This window comes from Hemiscyllium ocellatum, chromosome 12 (genome assembly GCF_020745735.1).
Source record: "Hemiscyllium ocellatum isolate sHemOce1 chromosome 12, sHemOce1.pat.X.cur, whole genome shotgun sequence".
Taxonomy (NCBI): domain Eukaryota; kingdom Metazoa; phylum Chordata; class Chondrichthyes; order Orectolobiformes; family Hemiscylliidae; genus Hemiscyllium; species Hemiscyllium ocellatum.
In genome coordinates, this window is record NC_083412.1 from 26,912,543 (window position 1) to 26,937,557 (window position 25,015).

General features: G+C 41.4%; 1 protein-coding gene across 1 annotated transcript in view; it reads right to left on the reverse strand.

Moving 5' to 3' along the window:
- Nucleotides 1–25,015, reverse strand: part of LOC132820700 (uncharacterized) — a 64,274-nt gene that overhangs the window by 23,704 nt on the left and 15,555 nt on the right. The window contains exons 3-10 of the mRNA XM_060832951.1: nucleotides 23,226–23,381; nucleotides 21,214–21,413; nucleotides 19,400–19,489; nucleotides 17,654–17,728; nucleotides 14,880–14,984; nucleotides 10,682–11,225; nucleotides 6,114–6,317; nucleotides 5,401–5,522 (exon numbers count right to left, since the gene is read on the reverse strand). Coding sequence (XP_060688934.1) covers nucleotides 5,401–5,522; nucleotides 6,114–6,317; nucleotides 10,682–11,225; nucleotides 14,880–14,984; nucleotides 17,654–17,728; nucleotides 19,400–19,489; nucleotides 21,214–21,413; nucleotides 23,226–23,381 — 1,496 coding nt within the window. The remainder of the gene's footprint in view (nucleotides 1–5,400; nucleotides 5,523–6,113; nucleotides 6,318–10,681; nucleotides 11,226–14,879; nucleotides 14,985–17,653; nucleotides 17,729–19,399; nucleotides 19,490–21,213; nucleotides 21,414–23,225; nucleotides 23,382–25,015) is intronic.

The following is a 25,015-nucleotide window of genomic DNA, read 5'->3' on the forward strand; positions in this document are numbered from 1 at the left end:
TTTACATAACTAGCCCAGTTGAGTTTCTGGTCAATTGATAACCTGTTGACAGTGGGGAATCATTGATGGTAATGGATTGAATGTCAAAGAGTGGTCGCAGATTGTCTTTTAGCAGAGACAGTTATTGCCTGGCATTTGTGTGGTGTGATAATGTCTGCTACTTTTCAGCCCAAGCCTGGTACTCTTTAGGTCTTTTGCGTTCGGACATAGCCTGTTTAGTATCTGAGGAGTCCTGAATGGTGCTGAACATTGAACAATCATCAGAAAACATTCACACTTCTGACCTTATGATGGAGGGAAAGTCATTAATGCAGCTAGGTCACTACCCTGAGGAACTCCTTGAAAAATGTCCTGGAGCTGAGATGACTGAACTTCAACGACCACAACCATCTTCCAATGTGCCAGGTATGTCTCCAACTAGTGGAGAGCTTGCCCTGGATTCCCATTGATTCCAATTTGCTTGGGCTACGTGTTGCAGTCACTCTCATCCCTCACCTGACTGATGGTAATTGGCTGCATTTGTTCTGCTTTTTATGTGCAGGACAGATGTTTCATACTTACAAACAGTGAATCAAATTACTGAAGACTGGCATCTGTGAGCGGGGGAATGTTTCAGCCTGATCTTTTGCACTGATGTGTTGGTCTTTTCCATCATTGAGAATCGGGATACTTGTGGAGCCTCCTCCTGCAGTGACTTGTTTAATTGTTCACCACCATTCACGACTGGATGTGGCGGAAGTATAGAACTTAAATCTGAGCCACTGGTTGTAGAATTGCTCAGCTTTGTCAATCACTTGCTGCTTAAGCTGTTTGGTATGCATATTTTCCAGTTGGGTAGCTTCACCAGGTTGGCACCTCATTTTCAGGTCCACCTGGTGCTTCTCTGTTCATTGAACAAATGTAATGGAAAGGGAAGTTATAACTTCACCTCATGTCCAAACCTGTCTGACAGAGTTGACTTAGCTCTTTATAATTTGAATTTATGTTGGATTCTACCATCAGTGAACCTTCAAACATCTATTTTAAAACAGTAAGGTCTGAGGATTATTAGATCACAGTGGGGTTTTACTTTAAGCTTTGGCCATTGAGCCCTCCATTGCAGATTCTGACTGCAGCACAGGCCAGTGGAAAGCCCCCCCTGAAGAGCACATGGGTCTTACTTATCAGATTGGTTATAACAGTGCAGCAAATGCTCAGCCTACTCAGTTTAAGTAGAAGCAAATGACTAAAGGAATAAACACCGAAAGAAACTTTCACATAGGTAGACAGTGAATATACAGTATGTAAAATAACTGTAAGTACAAGCTTACAAGTCACATAAACAAACTGCTTTTTGAAACTGCAGTTAATTGCTAAATAACATTGAAAGGGGAACAGTTTACTAAAAGCTGCACATATACAATCTAAAATATAAATTAGGGCAGAATATTTTCATCTCCTATTTAAAATGTTTTTTTTTAATGGTGCCTAACTCAGATCTTTATAGGAGTTGTATATTCCAGTCTGAAAAGGTCACCTCACCACTCTTGAGGGAAGGAGGAAGAGGTTTGGATTACAAATGGCTATTAGAAAAGATATTTACAGTTAGCAGTGTTTAAGATTATATTACATTTACATTGAACTAGCATGAAAATAAACTTTACAACTTCCAATTTTTTTCCACATGGAAGAAAACATGGCTGATTGAGAAACCACGATGTAGCTGGAAATGTTAATAGGATAAATTTGTTACATAGTTCAGCTACTAAATGTAGTTCAGGTACAAAAAGCAATGTTTCGAGATTGATTTGGTATGCACTATTCAGTCTTACTTGGGATTGTGATTGTGCTTAACAGCTAATCTAGGGATTTGGTGAGGAAGAAGTGGTCTCTTCATATTCTGGTTCTTTAGTTGAATAGTGTGGGGGCACAGGATTTGGGTTGAATGTGATAGATTTGACTGACCTTCATCATCCAAGTAAACATTCAAAGGTAGGAAGACTACTTGTGAATATAACTTTATATACTGGTGCAGCAAGAACAGGCACGGGAGTTTAACAGAGAAGGAGCAAAGAGACATTTTGGGAAGGAAGGGTGAGAGAACAAAATGTTAAATATGTAAAAAAGAAATTGCAAAGGAACACCGTCCAGAAACAGAAAACAGACGGTAAAGAAGGTCCCAAACAGGTGAAACTGAAATCTATGCTCGTGCCCGTAGGAAGACATTCTTAAACGGTGCTGAATCCGATTAGTGCATGACACAGTGAACAATGACTATTTATATACACAATAGTGAACACATTCCCACCTAACTGAAAAAGTAACCTTGATGTGCCTTTCCAGTAGTTAATGTGTGATCGCTCACAATATACACATGTTCAAGTCATTCCACCAAGTATTCAACCAAGGTTGAGTATTAGCTGTTACTGAAAATTTTAAAGCCTCCAAAATGAAAACAAACAGAAGAAATGAGGAAGAGGGAGTTCAAAGCGGTAGAGAACAAGCATTTCAGAAAGATTCATTAAGCCTTGCTCAAATTCATGGTTGTAGTGTGGAAGGTCATTTGAATCTTAATTTCTTTTCCAGCAGCTCTTCTCTCTACTCTGGTATCCTGTTCAACTGTGCATCCTTCATGTGTGAGTTCAGAGTGAATAACAGGTGGATAATCTACCTTGGAAGGCTTCACATCCTGAAATTGTTCTGACTGAAGTTCACAAACCTATTAGGAACAGGTTTTGGGCAGCATTCAGGAACTAGACACTGGATAGCTTTTACCCTTTACAGCTACTGGATCAGTTTGTTTTGAATCACAGAGTGCGAATTTGGGTTAAAACAGCATCGATTGTGATACCACGTCCTGGAGGACTGTCATTCAGCACTACCTCCACCTTAACGTTTCCAGTAATGTTTGCCATTTACTGCCCTTTAACCAATTTCTTAATTATTTTCAGATTACATGAATTCCTATTATATTATCTTGCATAAGAATCTCCTCACTTAACTTTGTTATTTTGAAAGTGAAAGCCCCAAGCAGCTTTCTGAAGCAAATCTGTAATAGCACATTCTCAAAAGTGTTGCGGACATTCATGAAGAAGAATGCATACTTTATGAGAATGATAACTGATTTTTACGGAATCATGAAACAACGCAAGTCTGCACTGGCTGTCCCTGTGAGAGCCATGCTCCTTCCTTCTCCCTTTAATCCTGCACAGTCTTGCTTTTCAGATCACAGTCTAATTGCCTTTTGAATGTGTCAATTGAACCTCGCCTCCAGCACACTTTCGGGCCTCGGTGTAATTCAAACCTTAACCACTGACTGTGTATAAACGTTTTCTTGATATCACTTTTGCTCCATCGCTATGTACCTTCATGCCTTTTTGAATGAAGTAGTTTTGGTATCTTATAGATCAGAACATGGAGAGCAGAGGGGAAAGTGGCACAGAGGCAAAAAAAATCAGGTGTAATCATGTAATGGCAGAGTAGGCTTGAGGGAACATATGATTGACTCAAGCTCATCCTACTTATATTTTTAATAGCCTGGGAGCATAAATGTAAAGTTGTTGGAAGAATTGGAAGGAAGTGGAGGGAAAAATGGGTGCAGGTCTGGAACGTGCTCCTTGTAGAAACAGAAACTCCACATTTCAACAATACTTGGATATGTATGTCATATGCTGTAATCTGCAAGGCTACACACCAAACAGTTGTTTGAACTGTCCCACCTGTACATCTTCCTTCCCACCTACCCGCTCCACCATCACCCCACACCTTCATCTACCTATCGCCTTCCAAGCTACCTTCCCCCTGCCCCTACTGGCCCCTCCTATTTATCTCTCAGTCCCCTTCCTCCATCCCACATTCCTGATGAAGGGCTTATGCCCGAAATCTTGATTCTCCTGCTCCTCGGATGTTGCCTGACCTGCTGCGCTTTTCCAGCACCATACTTTTCTACTCTGATCTCCAGCATCAGCAGTCCTCACTTTCTCCTACACACCAACGAATGTCCAGTTAGACTAGGTAGCTCTTTTTTTGGCTCAGTAACAATTGTCCATACAAGCTCCTCCCTTTGATACATCTTCTATATTCGTTGGGCCACAATACAAAATTGTAGAACTAGAGGGAAAAATAAGGGTTACAGTAGCCTTCTGAGCTTTGATTCTTTGATATAATTCTTGGTTTTTATTAGTCCGGAGTTCATTTCACCTTAAAATATATTGGTGCTTGCACTAGGAATTAAGAGCTAGTAGGAAATAATATATAACGTCTTAGTGTTTTAATCTACCCTAAATAAAAATGTTGCAAAAGAATTGTATTGTGTAAGTGTCATCTGCTGTATGTAATTAGGATAGATGTTTTTATCCAGTTGATGGTAGGGTGTTGCCAAACAAAGAGACCAAGAGCTGCAGGTAAACAGGGTGGTGAAGAGGCATTTGGCACACTTGCCTTCATTGGTCAGAACACAGAATAGAGTGCAGAAGTTGGGATGTCATGTTATGGCTGTACAGGATATGGGTGAGGCCACTTTTTGAATACTGTGTGCAATTCTTGTCACCCTTCCATAGGAAGAATGTTGTTAAACTTGAAAGGATGCAGAAAAGGATGTTGCTGAGGGTTTGAGCTGTAGAGAGAGACTGAATAGGCTGAGGCTGTTTTCTCTGGAGCGTCAGAGGCTGAGGGGTGACCTTATAGAGATTTATAAAATCATGAGGGGCATGGATAGGGTAAATAGACAAGGTCTTTTCCCTGGGGTGGGCGAGTCTGGAACTAGAGTGCATAGGTTTAGGGTGAGAAGGAAAAAATTTAAACATTCCTGAGGGGTAAAGTTTTTATGCAGAGGATGGTATGTGTATGGAAAGAGCTGCCAGAGGAAGTGGTGGAGGTTGGTACAATTACAAAGTTTAAAAGGCATCTGGATGGGCATACAAATAGGAAATGTTTAGAGGGATATGGGCCAAATGCTGGCAAATGAGACTAGGTCAGATTTGGATGTCTGGTCGGTGCAGACGAGTTAGGTCTGTTTCTGTGCTATATAACTTTATGGCTGTCTATTGGCCATGAGTGCTCAACTTGTTGTTCTGGCTGAGATCAACTAGGCTTGTATAAAGTGAAAATTGTTGTGAATGTTTGGACACAGATCTAAGCTATGTCTTTATGCATGATGCCATGCAGAAGCTCCTTCAGCTGTTCAGAAATGTTCTTTAACCAATCGACTATCCTGGGTGTAAACATAATAACACATGCAAACATTGTGTTTCTTGGTCTGTTACAATCCCCAAGAAGGAAAAAGAAAATATTAAGCCAGACTGCATTGCAGAACACTTTTGATCTATTTTGCTTTGAGTCTCTCCTCAAGTCAGCCTGATACATACTTGCCAATAATGCACATAAACAGAAATGCTTTAACTCTCTGTTGAATCCACTTACTGCTTCTTTTTGGATTTCATAACGTAGACTGCGTATCATGGAATTTACATTAGAGACACAAATCTTCCAGTCTTTGCCTTCCTCACTCAGATCGAATGTGGGGAAAATTGAACAAAGGAACTCTAGGATAAAAAAAATGTGAATTCAATAAAAAAATACAATTAGCAAATCATTAAAATTTGTTATGAGTATCATTTTTCCCCTTGTCTAAAGCATGCACAATGGTACATTTTTGTTTTATTGTAGAAATGTAATTAACTAGTTAATAGTTCATGAAACTAGAAATTATTTTACCAACACCTTCCAATGTGCCCACTCGGCATCTACATTGATCAAGAGTATAAATGTTCTCTAATACAGAAAGGATTAATTACTGTTGCAGAGTTTTAAAAAGTCCAGTTTTCTAAATGTACCCTCTTGTTAACTGTATATTCTCAGTTACCAAAAGACAGGTACGGACATCATGATGTTAATCAAATACTACAACCTCATGTTTTTTAAAAATTCTGACACAAAATTAAGTGAAAATGGATCAATTCGTTGGAATTCCATGACCAGCTTTTAATTATTAGATCAATTTTAAACACCACTACAATGTTAAACAGTCAAACTAAGAGCTTATTACAATTAACACCTGTAGGAGTATAAAGGTAGAAAACTGTAGCATTTTTGAGACAATTCAAATGTTAACCATCACCTAGAACAAGACCCACCTCGCAAAGCTGCAATCCTATTAGGATCCAGTGGTTTGATTCCTCTAGTTTTGTCACCTTGCATGTTACTGTACATCAGGATGTCCTTTGGGAACATCATCCGGACGAGGTAACGTGCGACATACTTTGGCTTGGTCTTCTGTCGTGCCTTCATTAAGAAGGCTGCAGGCACCTTTATATTTCGCCTGGGGTCACCCAGATATTCTGGGAATTCAAGATTAACAAAATTATTGAACGCGAAATAGGAACGTGGTTATTTTTAACTAATAGCTGAAAATTAAAAGTCTCCATTTATTGTACCAGAGGGGTAATGACAAAGGTACATTTTACGATGAGTGAAAAATCCAACTTTTGTATTTTCTTCAAATTTTCTGATCTCGAGTTTGGTCAGGTCAGATCTTCCCTCCAGCTTCTTATTTTGCCATGTAACAATAGTGGGAAACCACAGTGTATCTTAAAAACATTTCACCATAAACAGCCTGAGTTATGACTTCCCAACCAGTCCAAGAGCTATTTCAGAGCTTACCAACGTTGGGAACCACACTGTTTTGCCAGTGACATGGAATCAGGCAGCCCAGAGGAGGGTTTTGCTATCTCGACTGGTGCTGTTACTGGATCATCTCTGATATACCCCATTTATACCACAGCAGGGTGAGTGAAATTATCTAGTAATGCCAACTTGGAGGATCCGCATGCAATTGCCAATCTCCTTAAGACCTTAAAGACAGAAGATTATTTTATCCCAACAGCCTAGACTGGGTGTGCATCCGAAAGTTCAAAGGCAGTGGGTAATGTGCTCCATGTCCTGGTTTGTTCATCATAATATTTATTTTGAGATCATATATAAAGGTTGCTAAAAACAGAGATATACATTCATACCTCATTTAGTTTGATAATACTGATCAGTTTCGGACATTAAACCAACAAACAACAGAACCAAGTTACGGTTCTAGTAGCTCACATTCAAGAGTTTAGCAGACTGGATTACATAAAATGGGACCACACTAATGCCACCATTAAGTAGACTGCTGTTTGTACAATGGTTGCTATTACTCTGTTCTGAGACCACTGTCACAGTCTAGGTTTGGGACTTGTAGTCACGATGTAAATACAAATTCGTTCCTTGCACCGACTCATCACTCTGGAAATAAATTAAAGTACACTCCCAAATGAGAGACATGTTCTTGAAAGCATTTGCAAGTGAATTTGGTGAGTGTCCTCTGTTTTTCATTGAATCCTGAGTCAGTTTAGTGAAACCCTGTCATATTAAATCATAACGTTTTCACTACATCAAAAAAGTGGCTCAACAGTATTTACTGTGTGGCATAAAATAAATGCACAAAAAGAATGATATCTTTGGACATATTAATGGTATCTAGCATATCTGAAATCTTATTAAAAACTGCAGCTTATAATTTCAAAAAATAAAAACCATGGTATGATAAAACTACTGCAGCTTCTTAAACTGTGACCTTTTTCATGGAGGGGTGTAACAGGGATGACAGGGACAGGGATGTCACAATTTTGAAATTTGTGAATTGATAAATGCAATAAAATTATAACTTACACACAAAGACAACGTAGACACAATAATAAGTGGTTTATAGACTGTTTTCCATTCAAGTGAAAGGAAAATATAGCTTGTTTGTATTAAATAAAGCTCTCTCATCCTGGTTTAACAGCTATCAATTTTCACTCCTGCATATGATGTTTAATTGGGAATCTTGCTTTTTGTTGAGACATCTCACAGAATTCCAGAACTATATTTATGATGTTAACAAATATTTGTGATATATATTTTTACCAGTTGGAAATATTTTCAACTGCAGTGTGGAATTCCGAAGATTGGCAGAAATATCTAATGAGTTAGATCAAAAATTCCGTTGAGGGATCAGGAACTTCTTAAAATGCTATTTTCAGCTTTGTTTTGATATAATCAAATGAGAAATTGGGATACATTTTGAAATCGTTAATCGCTTCCCATGGCCAATATTAAGACATGATCATACTTTAATGCACAAATTGACAAAGTTTTATTTTAAGTCTTTTTAAAAAGAAGACAACTGAAGAGATTAATGATCAGAATATCATGGATGCTAGAAATCAGAAACTAGTATACAGAATTCTGGGGAAACTCAGCAGGTCTGGCAGCATCTATGGAGAGAGAAACATTGTGAACATTGAGTTCGATACAACTGCTCTCCAGAGTTGCTACAATGATCAAAATGACAATCTCTTATTTTAAAGTTTGATCAGAGAAATAGCTATTTTTATAAAACCTACCAACCTTCAATTCTTAATTTTGAAGAAATTTCTTGCATTTGGGTTTATTTCTTTATTTATTTCTAAAAAACATTAACATACATAGATTTGAAATATATATGTGTGGATATTTGTAGAAAGGTTTAACCCAAATGCAGCATGTCGTGCAATGTGAAACTATGTTTGGAAACCTGACGACTTGTTTGAATCTAGGTTTTAAACTCAACTTGAAATTTCTAGTTGGAACATTAACTGCATCCATCTTGATAACTGAACTTTATGGGATGGTCAAAATAAATTGAACTGACTTCAGACAGTGAATGCCAGGAAGCTTTCTTATTGTCATTGGCAATATAATCTATTAATGTTGATATGATAAATAAAGAACATTCCAATTTTTTAAAAATATAATTTTACTTTCTAAGAAGAGCTTTACAACTTGAAGTCCCCTGGGCCGGATAGGATTTAACCTAGGATCCTCTGGGAAGCCAGGGAGGATATTGGTTAGGCCACTGTCAGAATATTGCAATTCTGGTCTCCTTCCTATCGGAAAGATGTTGTGAAACTTGAAAGGGTTCAGAAAAGATTTACAAGGATGTTGCCAAGGTCGGAGGATTTGAGCTACAGGGAGAGGCTGAACAGGTTGGGGCTGTTTTCGCTGGAGCATCAGAGGCTGAGGGGTGACCTTATAGAGGTTTACAAAATTATGAGGGGCATGGATTGGGCAAATAGGCAAAGATTTTTCCCTGGGGTTGGGGACTCCAGAGCTAGAGGGCCTAGGTTTAGGGTGAGAGGGGAAAGATATAAAAGAGACCTAAGGGGCAACTTTTTCACGCAGAGGATGGTATGTGTATGGAATGAGCTGCCAGAGGATGTTGTGTAGACTGGTACAATTGCAACACTTAAGAGGCATTTGGATGGGTACATGAATAGGAAGGGTTTGGAGGGATATGGGCCGGGTGCCGGCAGGTGGGACTAGATTGGCTTGGGATATCTGGTTGGCATGGACAGGTTGGACTGAAGGGTCTGTTTCCATGCTGTACATCTCTATGACTCTATTGCCAAGCCTTTGGCATTGATCTTTAAATCGTCGTTGTCTACAGGAATAGTGCCAGAAGACTGGCGGGTAACAAATGTGGTTCCCCTGTTCAAGAAGGGGAGTAGAGACAATCCTGGTAATTATAGACCAGAGAGCCTTACTTCAGTTGTTGGTAAAGTGTTGGAAAAAGTTATAAAAGATAGGATTTATAATCATCTAGAAAAGAATAATTTGATTAGGGATTGTCAGCACAATTTTGTGAAGGGTAGGTCGTGCCTCACAAACCTTATTGAGTTCTTTGAGAAGGTGACCAAACAGGTAGATGAGAGTAAACCGGTTGATGTGGTATATATGGATTTCAGCAAGGCATTCGATAAGGTTCCCCACAGTAGGTTATTGTACAAAATGCAGAGGAATGGGATTGTGGGAGATATAGCAGTTTGGATCAGTAATTGGCTTGCTGAAAGAAGACAGAGGGTGGTGGTTGGTGGGAAATGTTCATCCTGGAGTCCAGTTACCAGTGGTGTACTGCAAGGGTCAGTGTTAGGTCCACTGCTGTTCATCATTTTTATGAATGACCTGGAGGAGGGCGTAGAAGATTGGGTTAGTAAATTTGCAGACGACACTAAGGTCGGTGGAGTTGTAGATAGTGACGAAGAATATTGTCGGTTACAGAGAGACATAGATAAGCTGCAGAGCTGGGCTGAGAGGTGGCAAATGGAGTTTAATGTGGACAAGTGTGAGGTGATTCACTTTGGTCGGAGTAACCCGAATGCAAAGTACTGGGCTAATGGTAAGATTCTTGGTAGTGTAGATGAGCAGAAAGATCTCGGTGTCCAGGTACACAGATCCATAGCTTCTACTTCTTCAAGACTTCAGCTGCTTCTGCTGAATCTAAAAGCCAAAGAAAACACCGAGAAATCCTGGTCTGTGAGAACTGGCTGCACCCATTCAGGCTGCTTCTATTGTTCCAGCTCTTTAAACAAAAACCCAAGGCCTCACAAGCTGTTTAAGCTACCACAGACTGCTCTTCACCTCTCATTCAATCTCTCACTCGTAAAAGAAACAAGGACAAAATACACCTCTTAAAGCCTCAGCGTTGTCACACAGATAAACAATAAAAGATGTCTCATGTAGTAAACACGAAACGTTCCAGTGATTTCAATTTCTGATTTCCTGCATCAGTAGTTCTTTTGGTTTTTACTAAGCATTGATTTTGAACTCACTGAAATGAAAACATACTGTTTGGTGTTTGATTATTACCCACCTAAACTCATAGTATCTCCGGACGAGGATGAAGGAACTTCAGGCTGGGAAAAGCCGGTTTGCTCTGCAGGACTGTCTGCAGTTTTTACATTACTGAACGCCTCTCTTTCTTGGGAAGTACAACTATCCTGAAATGGTCTTCTGGTGGGTTGCACTACATCACTGGCTTCTGAAGACGTAGGTACCCTGTTGTCTTGCTCAGCGGGCGCTTTCCCTTGGGCAAAGTCAGAAATGCCAATAACCGTTCCAGAGCACTGTACTGGAGCTTCTTTTAAAGATTGGACCGAGTGAATTGTGGGCAGAGGAGGGCTTGCTCTTCTTGCACTGCTGTACACGATTTGCGGCTGAGGCGAGGATCGTACAGGATTGCTTGGAATTGGAACTGCCACTGGCTCTTTCTCTACCCGTATCATGACCGGGGAAGGGTGGGACCCTGCATCCGGTGGTGGCATCCTGATCCTCACCTCCCTCTCCACGGGCTTCTGTACTTTCATTTTGGTGAGCGGCATCTGGTGGGTGTTTCCATAGGATACAGTCGTCAGTCTCTGCAAATAACAATTAGAATTAACAAGCAAGGAAGGGAAAGACCGGAGAATCCCAAAATGGAGGCAACATCACCTTCCCAATGGGTGCTGCATCCAAATTAAACTCTCCATTAACAATCTTTTCTATTCCAGCCAGTAGCATTGAAAAATACTTGTGCAGTTTTCACAAAAGATACAAAACACAGGCAAAGAGGTTTACTTTCCAGTTAACGTGGCTGTGGACAGAACAGCAAGAATTCATCTCCTCTCATCGCCTGTTTAAGGTCACTTGGTAAGTGCAGTCCTCTAGCCAGAACTTGGCCTCAGGAGCAATACTGGATTAGTGGTGCTGGAAGAGCACAGCAGTTCAGGCAGCATCCGAGGAGCAGCAAAATCGACGTTTCGGGCAAAAGCCCTTCATCAGGAATAAAGCAGTGAACCTGAAGCGTGGAGAGATATGCTAGAGGAGGGTGGGGGTGGGGAGAAAGTAGCATAGAGTACAATAGGTGAGTGGGGGAGGGGATGAAAGTGTTAGGTCAGGGAGGAGGGGCTGGAGTGGATATGTGGAAAAGAAGATAGGCAGGTAGGACAGGTCATGGGGACAGTGCTGAGCTGGAAGTTTGGAACTAGGGTGAGGTGGGGGAAGGGGAAATGCGGAAACTGTTGAAGTCCACATTGATGCCCTGGGGTTGAAGTGTTCCGAGGTGGAAGATGAGGCGTTTTTCCTCCAGGCGTCTGGTGGTGAGGGAGCGGCGGTGAAGGAGGCCCAGGACCACCCTCCTCCCTGACCTATCACCTATTGTATTCTATGCTACTTTCTCCCCACCCCCACCCTCCTCTAGTTTATCTCTCCACGCTTCAGGCTCTCTGCCTTTATTCCTGATGAAGGGCTTTTGCCCGAAACGTCGATTTTGCTGCTCCTCGGATGCTGCCTGAACTGCTGTGCTCTTCCAGCACCACTGATCCAGAATCTGGTTTCCAGCATCTGCAGTGTTTTTACCTCAGGAGCAATACATTAACATGTACATACTGCACCACATTTAAAGTGGCTAAATGAATCACATTTCTGGTTCAAACAATCCAGATTAATAAAAGCACAAGCTAACCTGAACTAACAAGCTTAAATCCTAAGGAAAAATGTTTTAATCTAATTTTCAAGTCAATAATGATAAAAGAACTGCAAATCTACGATGCTGTGATCCCCGGTCAGTCAGGTTACACTTGTAACTTGGTTTTGTGAAGACTGTGCAGTCAGGACTCTTCAACGAAACAGTGAATTATACTGAATCCATTGGCTTCTCTCAGTCTCCTTACCTTTTACAAGAATCACTGGATTTTCAAACCCTTAACGGGACATAAAAGATGCCATCAAAGCACTCAATGAGCCTTCACACTTACTGTGAACATAGAACATTAGAGTGCAGTACAGGCCCTTTGCACCGACCTGTGAAACCAATCTAAAGCCCATCTAACCTACACTGTTCCATTATCATCCATAAGTTTATCTAATCTTTCTTTCAGTTCCTTTATTTCGAAAGTGGGGGGGGGTGGTGTTGGTTGACAGTGAGTTGTGTGGTTGGGGAGATGGGCAGTAGGCCAGCTCATTGCAGAGTCACTGAACTGTGTGAGCGTCTCTGCCTACAGTGAACTGAAGATGAGGAAGCTGTTCCAGAGCCCTCTCCCATCATGTTCAGACCTCTCTTCACATCGACTATCGAAAGTTTACCTGCAGCATCCTGGTATAGAGGAGACAAAAACAAAATGGGGCAGGAATTGTCCCCTGCACTGGTATTTTTACATCGCAGTAGGAGAGGTGCAGCAGTCTTAGCAGGAGGAAAATCCAGGTCAGGGATAGTAAAGCAGTAGCAGGCCTCCCTGCCACAGTTCACCCTCTTTTTCTAACCAAAAGTGAAACAACAGTGTAATGATTCTGTTTTTATTATTGATCTCCCACAGTGTTGTCTCTTGTTGCTCTCAGCTCTCTCACCCGCTGCACAGAAGCACTTTGCAAAGGCTGCGTCCGACTGATGAGCTAAAGGATATAGAACATTACAGCGCAGTACAGGCCCTTCGGCCCTCAACATTGCCCCGACCTGTGAAACCAGTCTGAAGCCTATCTATCCTACAGTATTTCATTTTCATCCATGTTTATCCAATGACCATTTGAATGCCCTTAAAGTTGACGAGTCTATTACTGTTTCACATCCCTATTACTCTCTGAGTAATGAAACAACCTCTGACATCTGTCCTATATCCATCACCCCTCAATTTAAAGCTATGCCCCCTCGTGCTCTCCATCACCATCCAAGGAAAAAGGCTCTCATTGTCCACCCTGTCTAACTCTCTGATTATATATCTCAATGAAGTCACCTCTCAACCTTCTTCTTTCTAACGAAAACAGTCTCAAGTCCCTCAGCCTTTTCCCCATAAGACCTTCCCTCCATACCAGGCACATCCTAGTAAATCTCCTCTGCACCCTTTCCAAAACTTCTACATCCTTCCTATTATAAGGTGACCAGAACTGTACACAGTACTCCTATTTTCACACTTTTCAGAATTGTTAATAATTCTAGTCTAGTAGGCAGGATTTGGAATTAATGCCACTAAGGTGAACTCATAGAAGGATTTGAGCAGACGACAAAAATGCAGGAAGTTTTTTTTTAAATCAATCATGAAATGGGAGTGTTGCTGGCTGGGCCAACATCCGTGACCCATTCCAGTCTTCCACTGAGAGTGTGTGGTGTTGTTGTTCTGCAGTATAAGCCAGGCCTCTCAAGCTAATTCGTTATAATCTATTATTTTCATGGCATGTATCACTGGCAGTGGCACATTTATTGTCGATGCTAAGTTGTTGTGAGGCGGTGGTGGTGAGCTGCATTCTTGAATCACTGTAGCTTATCTCGTGTAGATGCAACCACGGTGTGGTTAAGGACACCGTTCCATCAATGTGACCCAGCGACACTGAAGGAATAACAATATCTTTCCAAGTCAGGATGATGAGTGGCTTGGAGGGGAACCTGATCCCATATACCTACTGCCCTTGCACTTCTAAATGGTTGTGGTCATGAGTTCACAACATGCTTTCCAAGGGTGAATTTCTGGAGTGCATGCTGTCAATGGTACACACTGCTACCTCAATTGTGGGGGGAGAGTATTGAAAGTGCTGGATTGGGTGCCAAACAAAAAGAATTGTCCTGCATGATGTTGAGCTTCTTGAGCGTTGCTGGGGCTACACTCATCTCAGCAAATGCTGAGTATTCCATCACATTCCTGTCTCTTGCCTTGTAGATGCTGGACAGGCTTTGAAGAGTAGGAGTAGGAGTTGTGTTACTTGTTATAAAATTCACAGCCTCTGACCTGCTCTGCAACCCCAGTAGTTACGTGGCTAAACCAGTTCAGTTTCTGATCAACACCCCAGGATTTTGAAATGTCTTACTTTACAACAAGAGAGATTGAAAAATCTGAGTGATACAGAAAACCCCAAGACGCTTAAAAGGCTAAACTTTTGTTTAGTCTTAAATCAAAGGGCTTGAAATAAGTTTTGTACAGATTCACATCTATTTTACAAAACGAGCTGATCCACAAGGCACTTGATGCCTTTATCCAGTAATAGCTGAGTTTCATTGTGCATACAACACACTTTAATCTTTTTGCCTAAATCACAGCATTACTCACCGGTTTGAAAAACATTGGTTTCATTCTCCCCTGGGGCATCTCTGTGACTCTACGATGCAAAACATCAAATTTCTTATCCAGTCTCTGGATAGCAGCATACATTACCTGACAGAGAAACGGAAGACATGGAATTCACTGTATTCAAAGCAGTTAGAGTGATTTGTTTTCCATTTTGTTGCAAAATGCAGAAAGATTGAACCAGACATGACCTGTATCAAATACACAGAATTATAAATCAACACAAATCACAAAGGGTGTGGATCGAAGGGCATTTAGACTCAGTTTGCATTGGTAATTAAAAAAAAAAATTTCATGTGGAGAGCTTTTTTGCTGTTGGTAACTGGTATTACAAAGTGCAACAACTTGAGTTTATGCCCGTTGTACGGTCAATCATAATATTAGCAAATGATTCATCCATCCTGGTTACTGCGTTCAGTTTGGGACATCCCAAGATTAGGTTGTGGAAATTATGGGAACATGTTTGATTCATTGGATGTTACTGGGGATGAAAGGAAGACTTGCAAACTCCCCACACAGAATATGGAATTCTCTAATAGTGCAGTGGCTGAATTCTTTTCAAGGGACATGATGAAAAAAATAAATATTACAGGGTTTGTGGGAGATGCAAGAAAATATGTATCGAGGTGGAGAACCATTCCAGTGTTTTCACGATGATGATGAGATCTGTCCCACACTGTAACACTATATTATTCCAGGTAACAATGGCAAGGAGTTGCTGTTGAGATACATGAAGAGAGGAAGGTCAACCTTTATCATGAAAAAGCAACTGGGTCTCAATTACATCAAGGTAGAGAAAATAGGTTTATTCCTTAAACATCTTTGATCCAGTTGGAAGCTGAATGACATTAGATGGAGTTTGGGGTAGGCGGTTTACAATGGCCTTATCGTTGGTATCTAGGTTCCCACCCACTACAGGCCAACAAAAGCCTGTACTATCGGATGGTTGTAAACGCCCTGTGTGAAATGAATTTGTACAGGCACAGCCTACTTCCTCGGAGACCCTGATGTTCAAAAGTGATGTCTGCCAGAAGGGCCACAGCGCGGCCAGTGAGGGAAACGGTTGAGATGGAAGAAGGGAGACACAATTTTAAAAAGGTTGGGGCAGTTCTTCATTTCAGGCAGTGATGCAAAATGGGCACTATCCGAGGGTTATATATTATGCCTGGTGTTTATTTCTACTTTGGAAAATTCAAGATCAGACACAGCGCATTAGGAGTAGCTGATCCAATACAAACGAGATACCGTCCCCCAGATGGAACTCAATCCCAGAATCACCACATTGAAATTAATTTCAAATTGTAAATATTTTCAAATCAGCCTGTTCAGAGATGTTAACACGCACCGCTGGACTTGAACCCAGGTCTCCTCACTTAGATGTGACAAAGCTGTCACTTTAACAAAGTTATTTTGTTTTTGTTTTTTTTAAAAGAAAGAGGTCATAAAGGCAAAGGTGCCAAAATATCTGGGCCTAGTATAACAAGGGCAGGGTACTGGCTGGTTCTCCCTGTTCAGGTTTTTTCTAGTTTGGTTTAGTTGTAGCAGAGAAACAGATGCAGAACAAAGCTTCCATGCTTCAACAGATGATCCCTGCCTGGCTTTTCTGTCTGAAATCTCTCCTGTCTGCAAGAACCTGTGTTTGAACTACCGTTCACCAAGGGGCGTGTTCATGGGACGTTACGGGAATTGGAACACCACCTTAGTTAAGTTGCCTCACTGAATCGGTTGAGTTTTCAAGATGATAAGATATTCTAAATTTTGTTTTCTTTCATTCGTATTTCAACTGCAGCGTTTAAATAAATTCCGTTTTGCTTAAAACTGAGTGGTTTGGCCAGCTGCATCACACCTGGAACACCCACTTCAGATCTGCCTTTAAAATAAGTAAAAGTAGGATCTGGGCTAAACAAAACTCAGCTATTACTGGGCTAAAATATCTTGAGATATTTTAAAGGGGTCTGACCTGGTCCATAACGGACACCACTACAGTGCAATTAGAACCCTTTGGTTTTAATCTGTACATGTTCGAAAGCAATCAGAGGATTTTAATTTCTCATGGGTTCTCTTAATTTGTATCAACTGGGTATTAAACTGCATTCAGGTAATGGGCATGAACTGGGGAGTTGTTTCTGCTTCAGAGGGGCCCTCTTGCGGTGGTGTCCCTACCTCTGGACTGAGACACCAGGTTCAAGGCCCACTTGCGTCAGAAGTGTGCAACAACATCCCTGAACAGGTTGATTAGAAAAATAGATTTCTGCAGTTGTTGGGTGTGGAGGTGCATGTTTGTAACATGTATCTCTGTAAATGATAGCTTATAAAATATAAAGACTAGACTCCAGCTCTACATTTTGCAGCCTGGAGTATCACCAGATTACAGTCCAACAGGTTTATTTGAAAGTACAAGCTTTCGGAGGGTCAGGTAATCTGACGAAGGAGCAGCACTCTGAAAGCTTGTACTTCCAAATAAACCTGTTAGACTATAACCTGGTTGTCTTTGATTTTTAAACTTTGTCCACCCCCAGTCCAACACCAGCACTTCCACATCATGGAGGATCACAGTTCTTTGTGTAGCTTCTGGTCACAACTTTGAAAAATCAGGAGAATGTCCACAGAAAACCATGGACCATGTGCTTTAAGTCGAGTTTGAACCTTAAGGCTCAATGTTTCTTCTTTGTGTTGGAGATTGGAGGGGGGTCAGTTTTCAAGAAGACTTAAAGAACTGTACAGGCAGTATGGATCATCACAGAGCTAACCATTACCTGGCAGTAATTAAGAATCTCCACCAGTGTCCTCTGCTGATCGGTAACATAGGAACCTTCTGACATATCACTGGCCTGTGTAGAGAGGAGAGGGATTGCTTCACTGCAATTGTACAAAATGTAAGTGTCTGGTCTATGCTGCCCTGAGTGTACTTAAATTTTCAAAGAGACACTATATAAGCCATTGCTTCTTTGTATTAATTTTAAAAATTTCATCTGATGCCAATTAACAATTGTTGCAGAGCAGTTTACGAGAATATTGGTTATGAGATCCTGTCTGTGATAGTAGGGAGGTGGCAAATAGAGGCTAGGGACGAGAGGTAGGAGGTGAACCTAATCCCACAGTCACCAAGGTACCAGGAACCAGGACCTTCCCAGAGCAAGACCCTGCCGTGGGCCAGAGGAGGGGACCTGTCATCTCAGTGGCCAGTTGGTTTTCTTGGAGTTCCCTTAAAATGTGACAGGCATTCTGGGAGTTCAAATTGGGCCAAATTCGATGTCTGTCCAGAGTCCGGCCCTTCTATGGAGTGAGCCCCAGCCTCTACGTCCTCCATGTTCACTTGCCTCCAACATCGTCCTTAGGACCTTAAAAATCCTGTAACTAACCTTTCAGTAAGTTCCCCGGCCTCCTGCCCTCCCCCTTCCCAGGTCAAGCTCTTCCAGTCTCCTCCCACTCGGTGAGTTTGTAAAGGGCCCCCCAGAGTCTGCCTGCCCCTGTGAAAGGCTGAAAGGTCCAACCTTGGGCCTTTGTATAGGAAGACATTGGGACCCAAAAACAATGAAAGTAGACCATTCCCCCCCAGGTCAATGGTGACCCTGTATTTAGCTACTCCACCTTTGTTTGATCCTGGCTTCAGACCACAATAATCGAGGCTCCTGCAAGCCACAAATAGGAGAACTCCAATTTACTTATGAGTCACTGTGAGTTGTTCAGGTGACCCGGTTTGCTCTGTTGAACATGTTGTATGACTTAATCAAAATGTGATGAGAAACATAATATTTGGCAACTTATAATGACTCCTAAAAACTGCAGTTTTGGCTGACATGCAAGTCAAATTAGGAATCACTACATCTTCTATCTGGGTTTATGATGGCAACTGGATTAAATCTCCCTCACTTTACTCATAACAATTTTCAATCCTGATCAGAGTTTGTCAAAAAAAGAATGTTTTAAAGAAAATGAAGATAGAAAACATCAAAGAACATGCAAGCTGCCTGCCAGGACCCTTCACTATATAATCATTGGCTGAACCAAAAACTGCTGTGTCCTACAATTCCTCTTTTAAAGATTTTTAAAGTAACGGCAGCTTGAATAACAGCAGATTGGTGGTTCCATTGTGTTCCCGAAGATGATTCATCGGAGGATCTGTTTTCAATACAACCTGCAATGAAGGAAGGAAGGTGCCAGAGGAGAGAAGGTAAAATACTGCATCCTAATACTGTGCATCTCTAAGGGCAGTAGCAATTACCTCACTGACTATTAAAAGATTATAGAAGAATATGCCACGCTGACATTTTTCAGAAAGATAGTCACATTTTTGAACACATAGGCAAGCTAAACGAATCTGCCAAAAACATTTTACAACTCATATCTTTAAAAAGGTAATCTGGGCACGGTATCTATACTTTTTAAGCAAGAACTTTTTAAAAACCATTTGGGTGCATCAGGAGCACACATTAAGTGAGACAAAAAACAAACGTAACAAGATGTGACAGGACAGTGTCTGTAAAATTCTGTTTACTCACACATTCATAGTCAGCACTGTAGTCATAAACAAAGTCGCCATTTTCTTCATAGTCCACATAATCTCCAGTGTCTCTGGTTCTGATCGGAGGCTGTGGATAATTTATACACATATAAACTGTTTAGCAGCAGGGGTAGACAAATCAAATAAAATTCTATTTGTACAGTGGCTATTGGATGAGGCAAAAGTTACTCTTTCCAGCTTTAAAGTGAAAGAGATACACCTGTGAACCTAAACAATTGCACACATTATAAGAATTACATATAAAAGATTATACTAATCTCCAAGCATACTTATTAGTGACTATGACTAGTCTGGCTTCCTGCTGTGCATGGAGCTTTGTGCCTTGTCTTGATATTAAGTGTTTAGTTCAGAATTTGTTAGCAACCAACAAAATGTCTGAATGGCTAAGTTAATGCTGCCATTGATGGGCTCTTTCTTCTAACTGATTTTGGTCTTTCAATCATCATGAAAAGGAAGTGATAATTATTCAAATTATTCAGGCCCCTTCACTTGAACGATACAGACTTTCATTGATTGTGGAATGAGTGAGTGTTCTGTTGACTCAGGAGAGGAATCGTTAGCTGGAGATCCCTTTCGGGGGTTAAGTAAGATTCTTTATATTAGAAGGAGCAGGTACCCCATTGCTACAAAGTTGCAATTTGAGAATCCTTTGATAGTTGGGAAGCGTCTTCAATAACCAGGAGGTGAATGGTTGCATTTCTGAACTAACCAGAGGAACAAAATGGAGAGAATTTCAGGAAAAAGAGGCCTCTCTCCTTTGTCTGATGCCACTGCATCGTTCAGTGGGACTCAGTGCCTCCAAATGCACCACAGCATTTACTTCACTTACTTAATGATGATGGCAGGGCCACCAACAACAACAATTAATGCAAACAGCCATAACAGTTCCCAACTGTAACATTCACCCGTATTATCCACCACAAACAATTCAAGTTACTGTTGTCACTAACAGGGTTCATACATGTAACATGTCTGTCAGACTTTCCCATGTTGACCTCTTTGTTTTAGATGTACTAATGTTGCCTTTCCAAAAAAGTAAACTTCAGGCAAAAACAAAATAAGTAACTCTCAAGCGTTCATCTGGCATTACCTGCAAATTTTTCAATGAAATAAAGCGCAAAGTCCAACTAGTTTGCCTTCTTTCAGCCCAGTAATGAAGTGCACAAGAACGGAGCAAAAGAAACAATATCCTAACAGGATCTGGTTGCATGTCTGGATGCAAGAATGTGCACTAGTGTTTCTCCTTCTGTGGCCACATGACAACAGCTGAGGTATAGACACACAGTGTAATATCCTGTGCCTGTGTGAAGGAAAGTAACAGTGGCATTGTGGCTTCATGGTTAGCACTGCTGAACCACATCGCCATGGTTCTGGGTTCGATTCCAGCCTTGGGCAACTATGTGGAACGTGCACATTCTTCTCCTGTCTGTGTGGGTTTCTTTCCACTGTCCAAACTGGTTTGGTGGATTGACCATGGGAAATGCAGGGTTACTGGGTAGGGGTTTGGGTCAAGGCCGAGATGCTCTTTCAGAGGGTCAGTATGGGCTGAATGGTCTGCTCCCACACTCTGGGGGATTCTATAAATCGGTTGAATAGCTTAGCCACTTTATGTAATTAAAGGCTTCAGGTGAAAAGACCCATCATAAAATGGCTAATTTGCTCCCCAAATAAAGGAACCAAACACTCAGGCATCCAAAAACAACAGTGGGGATTCTTTTTCAAATGTTTAATAAGTTACGTTTCTATTTTTCTGCGAGCATTTTCATACTCGCACTGGGTAGCAATACCTACTGCATTATGGATCGCAATTTTCCTTCTTTTGGGTCTGTACGTGTAAGTGTATTCACCGGCCCTATGTCGAGCCTCATGTGACATGGCTCCAGGTGAAACGGCATTTCTGTTTGGCAGACACTCCTGTGACGAATTTGCTGTTGTTTCATTGTTACTCACACGCGGAGCACTAGCTGAGCCTTCTGCTCCAGATTTCTGTACTAGAGATCAGAGAATGGGAAAAGGAAAACAGTCAAAAGTTCTTCTCAAAAACCTATATATTTTTAAAAAAGTGACACATATTAAAAAGGTCAATAACGTCCATGCCAAATCTAAATGCAAAATATAGTGGCTGCCAGAATGTGGAGCTCCGCACCCAGAATACTTGAGTGCACAGCACAGAGGTTACCTGAGGTTTTGCAATGCACTGGGCAGTGCTTAATTTAGGTCACCACACTTCAAGAGGGAGCTACAAGTAGGGGCAAGGGTCCAGTAGCAAGAATTTCATATGAAACGTAGCACAGCAATGCCCAAGGTGAAAACTGAAAGATAGGATAGACATAATATCGTCCCCCACCCCCCCAAAAGAGCAAAGGTGCAATATGAACCCCCATCACTGGCTCTGCTCCTTTCTCATAAGTGTCTCTCTCTCTCTCTCACTCACTCACTCTCTCTCACATACACACACACACACACACACACACCATGTACTTCCCAACAACACCAGCCCCAGCTCTCTCATCCCCATCTAGATGCGCTCCCCTTATTGCCAGCTTCCTTATCCTCCTCAACCCCTGGGCACCCTCCCTCTTCCTGCTATCCATGTGCCAACAAGCCTTTGATGACCTCCAGCACTTGAGATTGTGGCACTGCCTATGGCCCCAGCAATGGGCACTGCTCCAAGTGGCACTGCTGCCACTAGAGCTGCCAGCCACTGATGGCTGGTCAACAGCTCTCCGAGCCCGGACTTCCTCCAGCACGAGGGGCAGGTACCTTCCCTTCAGCCATCTGTGCCCCATTGGAGTGTGAAATAGCTGGAGGGCATCAGTATGACATGTGTTCCCACTGATACTTCGGATGATAGGGTTTAATCTAACATGAGTGAAAATTATATTGAAAGGATAGTTAAAAATGTTTATTTGAAGACAAATGATCAAAATAATTAGACAGTTGTAATCGAGGACTAAATATGTAGCTTAAGATAGACATCACAGCTAATTACAGTAACAGGAAGAGAGAGATTTCACACAGCCAATGATGAAAAATACAAATCATTATTGTAAGTGCAAAGTGGAGACTGATGAGCTCCATGCACTAACAGCACATGACAATCACAGAAGGGTAGCTGAAAAATGATGAAGCCTGGGTGCTTAGTATGCAAGAATTTAATATGATCAGAAAATGTGGGGAAGGCATAAAGGGAAGCTGGCTGGCTGTACTGACTACAGAAGATATTGCAAGGTTGGAAAGGAAGGAGGTCCTTGAGGCACAAGGACAGAATCCATTTGATTTGGAGTTGAAAAGCATAGAGAATAAGATAATGCTTCTGGTGATCTTACATTACAGTACAAGAGAAGGAGGGGGAAGAGGGAGAGGGAGAGACAGAACACTAAATATGCAGATGTGCAAAAGCTATAGAGGTGTGACCTTAGGTTTCCAAATATTGATTGGAATAATGTAAAAGGAAAGGAAAGGGAGCAAGTAACAAAATATATTCAGGAGATCTTTCTTGATTGATATGTTCTTGGTTCACCTACACATAAGACATTGCTGGATCTGGTGCTTGGAGTGAGGTGGGCAAGTCGATGAAGTGTTGGTGAAGGAATACCGGAGACAGAAGTGAACCAACTAGTTGACTCTATAGAGAGCTGGCATGGGATGAATGCCCTCTTTCAGTGCCATAACATCTCTATGTCTCTGAGTGGCTGTTTCTTAGCATCTTTTAAGCTTGGCACTGCGAACAAATGTATCCTTCTTAGAACAGAAAGGAACAAATAATGAGGGTCTAGTTGTTAATCACTATGGTTACTTACCATAAACTACAGCAGTTAGGTATCTTTTTTGGTTGCTTGCTTGTGAAAGGTCTTCAGTAGTAAGGGACGATGAACCATTTGGAACGTCCATCACTTCTGCTCCATTAAATATCACAGCTTCTGTATCATCTTCGACTTTAACTCTAAGATATGAATCTGCAGCGAAGTTTTAAAAAAAGAACTGCTGATAAAAATTAAACAGTGCGCCATGACATATTTGAAATATTTATATTTTGATTTCTGTATCTCACCATTGAGATGTAATTCAAAAACAGAACTGACAAGATTATGATCACTATGGCCTATAATAAATGTGTACATGCAGTGAAATAAAAACATTCTGAACAAGAGTCACATCAGACTTAAAACAGGAACTCAACACTCTCTCCACTGTGCTGCCAATTCCTGGCAGCTGCTCCACTACTGCTGAGTTTCTCCAGCATTTTCTGTTTTTATTTCAAATTTCCAACATCTGCAGCACATTGCTGTAATATGACGTCTGAATCACACACTGGTTTGGACCATTCTTATCAGAAAAAACCTTTGATAGCAAGCTCGGTCCAAAGTCAAACCTTAAATAAAAATGCAAAACCCCCTCCCTGAACAACTGTAACACTTCTTTCAGTTCCTGGTTGTTATATGTTGTGGTTTTAGGAATTATTTGCTTTGGGCTCCTGTTCTGGCCAGCTCTGAGTCACTAATTGGCGGAAGGAAGGGACTGCTTTCCAAGTAACATGCTCTGTCACACTCCAATTTTGTTATTTATAATATTTTACAATCCTGCAGCATTACATGGCTTCCAGTTTCAGATTGACCTACTATCAATAATCCCCTTATTTGCCTTCTCTTTTGATATCTCTCTCGGGTTCTGTCTCCACCTATGCCACTCACCTCTCCCCACCTATTTGCTCGCTCCCAGCCCCACCCCCACACCCCACCCACCCCCACATCCATCTCCCTTAACCTCACCTTCAGCAAAAAGACTGGCTTTTTCTCACTGACCTCAGTTCCGAAGGGTCACCGGACACAAAATGTTAACTGAGCTTAAGTCTCCACGGGTGCTGCCAGACCTGCTGAATTTCACTCACAATTTCTGTTTTTGTTTCAGACTGTGACAGGCTTTTGGTGTGTGTGTGTGTGTGTGTGTGTGTGTGTGTGTGTGTGTGTGTGTTGGAAAACGTTAGGAAGTGCACTACTCATCACAGGGTTTCAAGCTTCTGACCTGTTCTTATAGCTACTGCATTTATCTGGCTGCTTCAGTTCAGTTTCTGGTCAATAGTAACCCCTAGGATGTCAGCAGTGGATGATCCAGTGATGGTAAGGTCACCAAATGACAAGGAGAGATAACTACATTCTCTCTTGTTGGAGACAGGCCCATCCTGGCACTTTTGTAGCACAGTTGTTATCAGACTCGGGCTGTCAAGTGATATTGCACATGGACACTGGCTGCTTCAGTATCTGAAAATTTGTGAATAATGTAACCATTGGTGAACTTCCTCAATTCTGACCTTATTATAGAGAGAAGACTATTGATGTAACCGCTGAAGGTGGTCTCTCCACCTTTTCTTATTTTAGATCTATGTGAGAATCAGGCAGGATGTAAACTGATCCATTACAGTCCATTCTCAGAACAGTTAAAAACACAGTTGTAGATTGCAATAGCAGGTTAAAGGATGTAGCTCCAGAATAAACCAAACTGCTTTTGATGTACACATTGCAGCTCATAGGTTCATTAAGGAGGCAGTGAGGTGACAGATGAAGCATGAGGTATGGGTAGATGGGAAATATCT